We start from the raw sequence: 11,888 nt of genomic DNA, 5'->3' as shown, positions 1-11,888 counted from the left end.
CGAGTGAAGGACCCGTCCTTGGAAAAGGCTAAACCACAAAGGAGGATCAGCCAAGTGATCTAATTATGGTAGACTTGGGGGGGGGGAGCGTTCAGGCTTCCGTGCCTGGATAGACCATCACAGGCCAGGAAAGGAATAATTAGGTTTCTGATTCTGGATTTCTGTAAAATATTCCTAAGGTGGATGAAAACTCTTGTTGAATCTCTCTCTTTCTGTGTCCATCTCTCTCTCTCTCTCTCTCATTTTTTCAACATATTTTCAACTTATTTATCAACTTATTTATCATATTTATCTCTTTTATTGTTAATTTTTATTTCTTTTATTTGTTGTCTATTATCTATTTTGTTTATCTAATTTATTATCTATTTCATTAATTTTTATTTTATTTATTTTATTTATTGTCTATTATCTATTTTATTTATCTATTTTATTATCTATTTCATTGATTTTTATTTTATTTATTTTATTTATTGTCTATTCTATTTTATTTATCTAATTTATTATCTATTTCATTGATTTTTATTTTATTTATTTTATTTATTCTATTATTTATTTTATTTATCTAATTATCTATTTCATTGATTTTTATTTTATTTATTTTATTTATGGTCTATTATCTATTTTATTTATCTAATTTATTATCTATTTCATTGATTTTTATTTTATTTATTTTATTTATTGTCTATTCTATTTTATTTATCTAATTTATTATCTATTTCATTGCTCATTTTTATTTTATTTATTGTCTATTTATTTTATTTATCTAATTTATTATCTATTTCATTGCTCATTTTTATTTTATTTATTGTCTATTATCTATTTTATTTATCTAATTTATTATCTATTTCATTGCTCATTTTTATTTTATTTATTTTATTTATTGTCTATTATCTATTTTATTTATCTAATTTATTATCTATTTCATTGCTCATTTTTATTTTATTTATTTACTTTATTCCTTTTATTTTATTTATTGTCTACTATCTTTATTAAATCTATTTTATTATCTATTTTATTTATTAATTTTATTATTTATTTTGTTCATTGTTTTATGTTATTCATTGTTTTATTTATTTTATTCTTTATTATCTATTCGTTTTATTTGTAAAATAAAAAAATATTTATAAAAAGTTGAAAAATAAATGGATGTTTTTTTAAAATATATATATATATATATATATTTTTCCAAACTTCTTTTATTTATTTATTCAACTTATTCTCCAAAGCACCAGAAGGCAGGACGAGAAGCAATGGATGGAAACTAATCAAGGAGAGAAGCAGCCTGGAATTAAATAGAAGCTTCCTAACAGTGAGGACAATTAACCAGTGGATCAGAAGTTCCCCCCCGAGTTTTCTAAAAAGAGATTTATTTCGAATAGTATAGGGTCTCCTGCCTGAGCAGAGGGTTGGACTAGATGATCTCCAAGGTCCCTTAAGTCATATTCTGTTATTCTCTTATTTCTCTCTCTCCATTTTTTGTCTCTCTCTCTCTCTTGTCTGACTCCATCCATCCATCCATCCATCTCTCTGTCACTCTTTCTGTCTCCATTTATTTATGTCCCCTCCCCCCCATCTCTCTTCTCTTTCCCTTGAGTCACAGCCCTGAGTGCTCCTGCCACTCCAGGTGCTCCTGACTTACAACAGTTCATTTAGTGACCGTCCAAAGTTACAAAGGCACTGAAAAAAGGGACTTACAACCGTTTTTCACACTTACGACTGTCACAGCATCCCCGGTGGTCAGGTGATCAAAATTCAGATGCTGGGCAAATGACTCATAGTTATGACGGTCACAGTGCCCCCAGAGGTCACGTGATTCCCCCTTTTGTGACCTTCTGACAAACAAAGTCTATGGGGGGGGGGAAGTCTGATTCGCTTAACCACGATGTAAAAAAGATGTTGAGACTCATAGGATTTCCTGCCTGAGCAGGGGGTTGGACTGGATGACCTCCAAGGTCCCTTCCAACTTTATTATTATTATTATTATTATTATTATTATTATTATTATTACTAAATTAACAACTGCAGTGATTCACTTAACAGTGGCAAGCCAGGCCGCAAAACATTGGAACGGACATTTTGGGCTGTGCAAAAAAGGTCCTAAATCCCTTTTTTTCCAGTGCTGTTGTAACTTCGAAAGGTCACTAAATGACCTGTCGTAAGTCGAGGACAACCTGTGTAGGCTCGCGCAATCAATCTGAGTTGTAACTTAGCCTACGGTCCTGATTCCTATCGCTTGACAGCCCCTTCCTCTTTGCAACCTGGAGGGGGGGAATCCATCAGAATGGAGCTGGAAGGGACCTCAAGAGGTCTTCTAGTCCAACCCCCTGCTCAAGCAGGAGACCTTAGGCCAAAGTTTTCACCTTCTGAGATCTTTCCGGTTCTTCGCGATGAGAATTCGAATTGTGGTTTGAGGAAGAAGCAGCGTTGGGACTTTGGAACGAGCCCTTGAGAACGGGGGGTGTCTTTTCTTGCAGGTCCCCGGATCCCCCGTGTGCCGAAAACCACGTCGTTCCTCAAGAGATGCTCCGCTTGAATTCGAAGGAGGTCCGTCAGCTTCTACACAACAAGTTTGTGGTCATCTTAGGCGACTCAAGTGAGTGCAGCCTTCGGAGAGAGGAGCTCCCAGCTCTCTTGAAGGCATCTGAGGTAGCTTTCTCCAGCCCTGGTGCCCTAGATCAGTATCCTGGATGAAGGTCCCATTGTAGCCGTGGAAAAAGGATCAGCGGTTGCTTGCTCATTATGGGCTTGTGAGTTATTCAGGTCCAGCACCATCAGATGGGGAACCTATCTGGAATGGTGGGGGAGAGGGCCAAGGATGATGGGGGTTATAGTTCAATGTGGAAGGAGCTGGATCTGCTTTCTGCTGGAGAAGAATGAAAAAAGGGCATGGACCTTCTCTGTTCTCCCTTCTTCTAGGAGCATGGATTTCATATAGCATCCAAAGGCTGGAAGGGACCTTGGAGGTCTTCTAGTCCAACCCCGTCCTGCAATCTTTTATGGATAAAATCATCAGTCTTCAAACTTGGCCACTTTAAGACTGGTGGACTTCAACTCCCAGAATTCCTCAGCCAGGCATACTGGCTGAGGAATTCTGGGAGTTGAAGTCCACTCCTCTTAAAGTCTATATCAGGGGTCTTCAAACTCAGCCCTTTGATGACTTGTGGACTTCAACTCCCAGAGGAATTCTGGGAGTTGAAGTCCACCCGTCTTAAAGTGGCCAAATTTGAAGACTTCTTAGATCAAGGCTTCCAAGCTGGGCAACGTCCAATGGTGTGGCTCAACTGCCGGAATCCTCAGCAATGGTGGTGCTGGCTGAGGAATTCTGGGAGTTGAAGTTCAATGACCGTCGTGGCTTAGGCCTGTAACGGGCAGGGCAGGCTCCCTGGCGGTCGTAAATTGAGTTTGAGGTGCAATTCCATTCTCCTCTCTTCCTCTTTCGGCAGTCCAGCGATCTGTCTACAAGGACCTCATTCAGTTGCTCCAGAGTGACTCCTTACTCACTTCGTCCCAAATGAAGACTAAGGTAAGTAATGAGGTCTGGTGGAGCTGTTTTTTGGGGGGTGGGGGTGGTTCTCCCCTTCGAGACGGAACTCGCAGGAAGGAACCACGGAGGCAACGTCCGAAAGTGATCCAATCCACATATAACAGGGCTGTTGAGGGCACCTCAGAGGTCTTCTAGTCCAGAGGTCTCCAATCTGTGGACCGCGGCCCACTGCTGGGCTGTGGCCTCTTGGCCACCGGGCCGCATGAAGGGATGTCCAGTCCACGTATGTGCTTGCACTCACTGCCCACTCTCGTGCTAGCGCCGCTCCGAGCGTCCCACCGGCGCTAGCATCGCCCTGCCCCGAACGTCCCACCAGCACGAGCGCAGCACAGGTAAGTCCAAGCACAGAGGCGGGGGGGAGGGGAGGCAGGCAATCCCGACATGCTGCCCGCTCTGTCCCACCGTCTCTCGGCTTGCCCGCGGCCACCTGGTGCATTGGGATCACCTGCCTACCCCTTGTGCATGCGCTGGGGGTGGGTCGCCTGGCCAGGCTGATCACCCTGATATTGTGTTTTCCCGAAAATAAGCCCTAATGCGTCTTTTGCTGCAAAAATAAAAATAAAATAAAAAAAGACCAGGTTTTATTTTCGAGGAAATATGGTCTCTCTCTCACACACACACACATCTGCCTGCCTGCCTATCTGTTTTTCTGTCTGTCTATCTTCTATCTGTCTGTCTGTCTATCTATCTTCTATCTGTCTGTCTTCTATCATCTATCTACTATCATTTATCTTCTGTCTGTCTATCGTCTATCGTCTATCAATCCTATCTTCTACCTGTCTGTCATCTGTCTTCTATCATCTATCTTCTATCATTTATTTACTCTGTCTATCATCTATCATCTATCTTCTATCAATCCTATCTTCTATCTGTCTGTTATCTATTTGTCTTCTATCATCTATCTTCTATCATTTATTTACTATCTTCTATCAATCCTATCTTCTATCTGTCTGTCATCTATTTGTCTTCTATTATCTATCTTCTATCATTTATTTACTGTCTATCATCTATCTATCTATCTATCTATCTATCTATCTATCTATCTATCTATCTATCTATCTATCTTCTATCTAATCTACCTACCTATCCACCCACCCATCATCTATCTATCTATCTATCTATCTATCTATCTATCTATCTATCTATCTATCTATCTATCTATCTATCTAATCTATCTATCTATCTACTTATCTACCTATCTACCCACCCATCATCTATGTATCTATGTATCTTCCATCAATCTATCAATCAATCAATCTACTTATCTATCTACCTAACTATCCACCCACCCACCATCTATCCACCCACCCATCATCTATCTATCTATCTATCATCTATCTATCTATCTATCTATCTATCTATCTATCTATCTATCTATCTATCTATCTATCTATCTATCTATCTATCTATCTATCTATCTATCTATCTACTTATCTATCTACCTATCCACCCACCCACCCATCTATCCATCCATCTATCCATCCATCCATCATAGATGATACACGAGCCGTGGCGGCACAGTGGTGAGAATGCAGCATTGCAGACAAACTCTGCCCACTGCCAGGAGTTTGATCCTGACTGGCTCAAGGTTGACTCAGCCTTCCATTCTTTTGTGGTTGGTAAAATGAGGACCAAGATTGTTGGGGGGGAGGGCTCAGATACTGACTCTATAAACTGCTTAGAGAGGGCTGTAAAAGCACTATAAAGCGGTATATAAGTCTAAGGGCTAATGCTAGTGCTACATCTGGAGCTTATCGAACGTCTGTTCTTTTCTCTCTCCAGGGCGAATTCACTTTTGAAAACGACCACCTAATCGAAGGCGGTGTGCTTGAGGGCCTACACAACGGAATTCATTACCGGGAAGTCCGTCAGTATCGCACCCGTTATCATCTCGTCCGCTTCTACTTCCTGACTCGGATCTACTCGGCATATCTGGAAAGCATCCTCGACGATTTCCGGGCTGGCCCACCGCCAGATGTTTTGATCCTCAATTCTTGTGTTTGGGATGTTTCCAGGTAGCCTGTCGTCCGTCGTGGGTGTCAACCGTTGGATGACCTTCAGAGGGCTCTTGGTGGTTCAAAGGCCTGAAATCCTTTAGGACCTCGGCAACTTTACCACTCCTGGACTTCAACTCCCAGAATTCCTCAGCCAGCCATGCATTCTGGGAGTTGAAGTCCACAAGGTGTAAAATGGCCAAGGTTGAACACCCCGGACTTACACCCTTGTGGATGCTCGTCTGTTGCTTTCACCCCAAGCTGTAGTGTGGACTACACTACAACATCTTTTTTTTATAATGTGGTGACTAAACCTGGATGCAGGATTCTAGATGTGGTCTTTATAGAGCAAAGTTTATTTATAGAGTGGTATAGAGGTTTTCAGATCCTGGTTTGTTTGTTTTTTGTCCCTGAGCAGATACGGCCCGTCTTCCATGATGGAATACCGCAAGAATCTGGAGATCACTTTCAACAGATTGGATGCTGAACTCTCATCCTCCTGTTTGGTCATCTGGAACATGACCATGCCTCTTGGACCCAGGATCAAAGGTGGCTTCCTTATACCAGAGGTAGGAGAAGGAATTCCCCAGTCTGCTTCTTGTCTTAGAGGTGTGGTCTTGACGGGGGTTGTCAGCGTTGGTGTGTGGTTTGTTCCAGGTGCTCCTTGTAAGGCTTCTCTGTGGTGTGCTGGGATTTGGTTAATCTGCGACGAGCATCAAAAGGTTCTCTACTAATTGGAATTAGCATTGGAATTTACATATATCCCCTCTGCATGGATGATGTTTCCTAGTTTGGTAATGAAACGTCTGCAAGAAAACCAAGTTCAGAGAGACCGAAGGACCCCACAGTCATCGTCCTCCTCTCTGCACCCCCCCTCCCTTCTAACACTGATGATGTTCCCTAGTTGGGTCATGAAATGTCTCCAAACTCAGAGAGCATCAAAGACCCCCACAGTCCTCCTCTTCCACTCTGCACACCCCCTCCCTTCTAACACTGATGATGTTCCCTAGTGGGGCCATGAAATGTCTCCAAACTCAGAGAGCATCAAAGACCTCCACAATCCTCCTCCTCCTCCCTCCTAGCACTGATGATGTTCCCTAGTTGGGTCGTGAAACGTCTGCAAGAAAACCAGCAAGCACCAAAGACCCCACAGTCATCTTTCTTCTCCTCCTCCTCCTTCGTGCACACCCCACTCCCTTCTAGCACTGATAATATTACCTAGTTGGGCAATGAAATGTCTGCCTTTCATCATAGCACAGAACACAGACTGGAGCTGGAAGGGCACCTTGGAGGTCTTCTAGTCCAACCCCCTGCTTGGCCAGCCAAGGGAAGTTTGCCCCTTATTTCCTACTGTCTCCCAGCTGCAGCACCTGAACCAGACCCTCCGCAAGGACATCATTGAAGGCAACTTCTACGGGGCCACGCTGGCTGCCCTCCACCTTTTTGACGTGGTGGACCTCCACTTCCACTTCCGCTTCGACGTGGGGAACCGGGTCAAAGATGGCATCCACTGGAACAACGTGGTGCATCGCAGGATCACCAACCTTCTCCTGACCCATCTGGCGGACGCCTGGGGCGTCGTGATCCCAGAGAAGGATCCTTGGGAGGGTGAGTAGAAGGACACCCATCTGCTGTCCCTTGGGTCTCCACCCGAGGCAGGGAGAGGGTGATAAAGCCAGGAGCATCTAACTCTGGAAGAAGGGGTTTTTTTTCCCCCAAGGGTGCAGTCCTTTGGCATGAACAGCCGAGGGCGCTGTTGAGGCCAAAGACAGCGAGGCCTCTTTTCTCTCAACATCTACTACTCTCTAGTTTATACTACAGGAGCACTGAAGATGTAACCTAGCTTGGTAATGAAATGTCTGCAAGAAAAGCACCGAGCTCAGAGAGCAGCAAGGACCCCACAGTTGTCTTTGTTCTTCTCTTCCTCTCTGCATACACCCCACTCCCTTCTAGCACTGATGGTGTGACCTAGTTGGGCAATGAAATGTCTTCAAGAAATCAGCCAAGCTCAGAGAGCACCAAGGACCCCACAGTCCTTCTCCTCCTCCTGCTCCTCCTCTCCACAAACCCGTCTCCCTTCTAGCACTGATGATATTACCTAGTTGGGCAATGAAATGTCTTCAAGAAAACAGTCAAGTTTAGAGAGCACCAAGGGTCTTGCAGTTGTCGTCATCCTCCTCCTTTCTAGCATTGATGATGCTACCTAGTTGATTAATGATATGTCTGCAAGAAAATCACCAAGGACCCCACATCCTTTTCTTCCTCCTCCTTCACTCCACAAAAACCACTCCCTTCTAGCACTGATGACGTTACCTAGTTCGGTCATAAAACATTTTCAAGAAATCAGCCAAGCTCAGAAAGCACCAAGGACCCCACAGTACTCCTCCTCTCCACAAATCCCACACCCTTCTAGCACTGATGATGTTACCTAGTTGGGTCATAAAACGTCTGCAAGAAAGCAGCCAAGCTCAGAGAGCACCAAGGAGCCCACAATCCTCCTCCTCCTCCTCCTCCTCCTCCTCTTCTTCTTCTTCTTCTTCTTCTTCTTCTTCTTCTTCTTCTTCTTCTTNGCAACCGGATGGCGGCACAAAGAACGCAAGTACCTGGGGCCGGAGGGTTCACGGGGGACCATGTGGTGGGTTCTAGCAGGCTGGAGGTCACTGTCCAGCCACGTGGTGCTTCTGGAGCCCCTGGCCTGGCCGATAAGGATGGGAAGGTCTGCACTGAGCGGGCATGTGGGCAGGACATGGTCAAAAAAAAAAGTCAAGATGGCCGCCACCGTGTAGCAATCCAAGCTCCCTCTGTTTCTTACGGAGGTCGTACTCAATGCTTAAGAGATGGATCCTTGATGACGTCACCATGGCCACCACCTTGATCTTTTGGGGTTACACCTTGGGGACATCCCTGATACCGAGGGTGGTTGAGGAGTCCAGAATGGTCTCCCTTGATCCTACAGGTCAAGTGACATTTGCTGGACGTTATGAAGCCGACGGGCATTATCCGGAGCACCCCCGTTTCTATGATGACTGTTTACTCGTTCCCAATGGTGGGGGGACACCGACGCCTTTATCGGGATTTACCAGCTTTGAGGACTCCCGAGGCTTCTTTTACCCAGACAACGTGTTCAGAGGTCAGTGCTTATGTGCACATGTGTGTGCTCTCCCTCCCTCTCTCCCCGTCTTTCTCTTCCTCTCCCCCTCCCTTTCTCCTTCCCTCTCTCCGTCTTTCTGTCTCCCCCCTCCCTTTCTCCCGCCCATTCCTTTTCTCCCTCTCCCTTCCTGTCTTTCTCTCCTTCTCCCTCTCCGACCCTCTTTCCTCCGCTTTCCCTTCTTCCTCTCTCCCCTGCTCTCCCTTTTTCTCCCCTCCCTCTTCTCCCTCTCTCCCCATCTTTCCCTTCCTCTCCCCATCTCCCCCTTTCCCTCCCTCTCTCCCTTCCTCTCTTTCTCTCTCTCCGTCTTTCCCTCTCCTCCGTCTCCCCCTCTTTCCCTCTCCCTCCCTCCCTTTCTCTCTCTTCCTTAATATTGATCTCAGCAATTGCTAGTTTAACTGGAAACAGGCGTGGCCTACAAACGAAACTTCTGGGGGAAGTGAGACTGGGGAAGAATTTGCTTAATGACGGTAATTGGGACCGGACTGTCCATCACTAAGCAATGCAGTTGTAAAGAAGGACCGCAGTTCTGGCAGTCCCCATTACCATCGTTAAAGCGAAACACCTTGGGTGATTATGTGAGGAACTCACATGATTGCAATGTCTGACTTTTTGCCAGTTTGCATATTGACTTTGGTTGTGGGAACCTGTCAGGGAAGATCAGAAACCACAGGACACAGGATTACGTAACCACAGGACACTTTGGTAGTTGGTTGCGAAATGCCCAGATCCCCCGATTGCAATCGTGTGATCACATGGATGCTATAGTGGCCAAAACTCTTGAGGACCAGTTGTAAGTACTGCTTGTTCAGTGCCATTGTTAAGTTTGAAGCCTTGTTGTTAACTGAGGTCCTTTTGTACAAGCTAATAAGGATGATGTCCCCTGGTTTGCACACACAGAAAGCCCACTGATGGTCCAAAGTGACAAGCTGGCAAGGCATGGGCTGTGTTCACACAATGCATTTCACCGGCTCCGTAGTGTTTGGCTAGCTTTGATTTGTTCTTCGCGGCTTTGTGCCAATACATCCTGTTGGATTCATTTGTGCTTCGGAGCACTGTATGAAGCCTAACATGAGTTAATTAATTATACGTGGGTTGCGTGAAGATCTCCCTTTTGATGGCCAAAAGTGGCTATGTGTTTGAGGTACGTAGCAAGGAAACTTTCTCTACTGCTTCTTCCTCGTTTTGCTTTCTCTGTAGATGTGGCCCTCGACAACTTTGATTGCCATCTGTGGGGGCCCCCAGATCCCTTCCTGCCTTACCCCTCCCACAACGAAGAAAACATATTCCCAAGCTCCAGGTGGCATCGAAAAAGGAGAACACATGCGGGCGCTCCCTTTGTCATGCGCCAAGAGCACTCGTACCGGGGAGATGTTTCGCCGTACTGGAAACGCAAGCTCCCCTTGAAGCGCCACTGAAGATTGTCTCCTGCCACGACAAGGAAAAGTATCTCTTCCAGGGTGTAGGAGAAGAACTGACCGTGGAGATTTTCTCTCCGTTCTATTTTCTGTGCACCAAAATTGACCCGTGGAGATTTTCTCTCCGTTCTATTTTCTGTGCACCAAAATTGACCCGTGGAGATTTTCTCTCCGTTCTATTTTCTGTGCACCAAAATTGACCCGTGGAGATTTTCTCTCCGTTCTATTTTCTGTGCACCAAAATTGACCCGTGGAGATTTTCTCTCCGTTCTATTTTCTATGCACCAAAATTGGCTTGTGTGCTGGTGTCTGTGACAAAAGGATGCAACATCCTCTCCGGCCTGGTCTTGTCTTGGACAATTGGCCCTGACCACTTCACCCTCATTCCCCCTCGTCCCAGTTGACCCACCACAGGGGCCCTTCCTTGTCTACCCGTTTCCATCTGGGGCCCCACACTGCGGCCCACAGGGGCTGCAACTTCTGCCGTGCTGCCAGGACAGTGGGGCACTGGTGGGCTTGGCTCACAAGGTGGCGAGAAGCCAGGAATTGGGTGGAAAGGGTTGGGTATCTATTTAGTGTCAGGAAGACCTCCGTTGTGTCCTGAGGTTCGAGCCTGGTGCCCACCACCCTGACAATTTAGAAACTATTTCTGAAACACCGTTCCAGAAGTGACTCCCTGGAGTTATGTTGATCTCAGTATTGTTTTTCTCTTCCCCTACTCCAAGGTTGGGGTCTAGCCCACTCCCAGGCCAGGGACCCTTTCTGGCCAGGGACCCCTTCTCCTTGGCCCTCTAGGGACCCCGACTTACAAAAGGATTCCAACAGCCAGTGTAAGATGGACGGATGTGCGTCTGCTTATGCATGCTACGAAAGAACACGACACACCCCAAAATCATTTCTAGTGGGAAATATTAGAAGTTCATTTGTAACTGACCGATTCCGAAGCTGCTGATTGCAGACTCGGTCCTCTATATTCTGCTTGTGTTTTTTTAGTTGTCTTTTTTAAAAAAAATAAAACCTGCCTGTTATTGTTTACATCTGGAGGGTTATTCTAGTCTTTGCTCTTGGTCTTACTTTATGGAGGTGTTTCTCAATCTTGGTCACTTTAAGATGGGTGGACTTCAACTCCCAGAATTCCCCACCCATCTTAAAGTACCAAGATTGAGAAACCTTGATCTAACCCTATCTGGAGGGCGCAACACGGTGGAAAATGTTGAGAGGGGTCTCATTAAGAGGTATTAAAATCCTTATGATGGGGATATAAACGTATCGGACTTCTTTGGAAACCATTTAACTGTGGGTAGGGAAGAGTTCCAATAATAGAAAAAGGAAGAAATAGTCTCAAATTTGAGTCCATTTCTTTCACTGGGCAAGACACTATGTGTCAGAAACTCTATTATTATAACATTTTAGCAGAATCCCTAGAAAAGCAAAGCAAAACAAACCACTCCTGGATTTATTTTTCTTAAAAGAAAAAAAAACTGAAAAAATAAAATAAAATTCAAAATAAAACCAAGGGCTGCCTGGCGAGATTGTGACAGGGTGGAGAAGACGCAAACAAAAAAACAGAAAAAGAGCTTTGAATTTTAGGTGGAGGGGACGACCCACCAACCAGAAGGGCAATCTGTTGCAAGAGAGGCAATCCCCCGGCTAATGGGACCTGTAGTCCAAAGTATATCCTGTACTGTACATATAACCATAATTTTATTTTTATTTGCACGTATTTTCAGATTTTTTTGTAAAAACAGTGAGCATTTTAAGCAGGGGAGGAACCTGCTCAACAG

The 11,888-nt window shown here is 44.9% G+C and overlaps 1 protein-coding gene across 1 annotated transcript; it reads left to right on the top strand.

The window, feature by feature from the left end:
- The first annotated feature begins 2,520 nt into the window (after window positions 1-2,520).
- Window positions 2,521-10,104, top strand: LOC107287853 (PC-esterase domain-containing protein 1A-like). Its single transcript, XM_015816409.1, has 7 exons — window positions 2,521-2,593; window positions 3,444-3,523; window positions 5,327-5,559; window positions 5,957-6,107; window positions 6,900-7,146; window positions 8,495-8,668; window positions 9,887-10,104. The coding sequence occupies exons 1-7, from the start codon at window positions 2,521-2,523 to the stop codon at window positions 10,102-10,104; spliced, it is 1,176 nt and encodes a 391-aa protein (XP_015671895.1).
- The last annotated feature ends 1,784 nt before the right edge of the window (window positions 10,105-11,888 follow it).

The sequence above is a fragment of the Protobothrops mucrosquamatus genome, unplaced genomic scaffold (assembly GCF_001527695.2).
Source record: "Protobothrops mucrosquamatus isolate PMUCROS unplaced genomic scaffold, P.Mucros_1.0 scaffold_113, whole genome shotgun sequence".
NCBI lineage: Eukaryota > Metazoa > Chordata > Lepidosauria > Squamata > Viperidae > Protobothrops > Protobothrops mucrosquamatus.
This window is presented reverse-complemented; position numbering and strand designations above follow the sequence as displayed.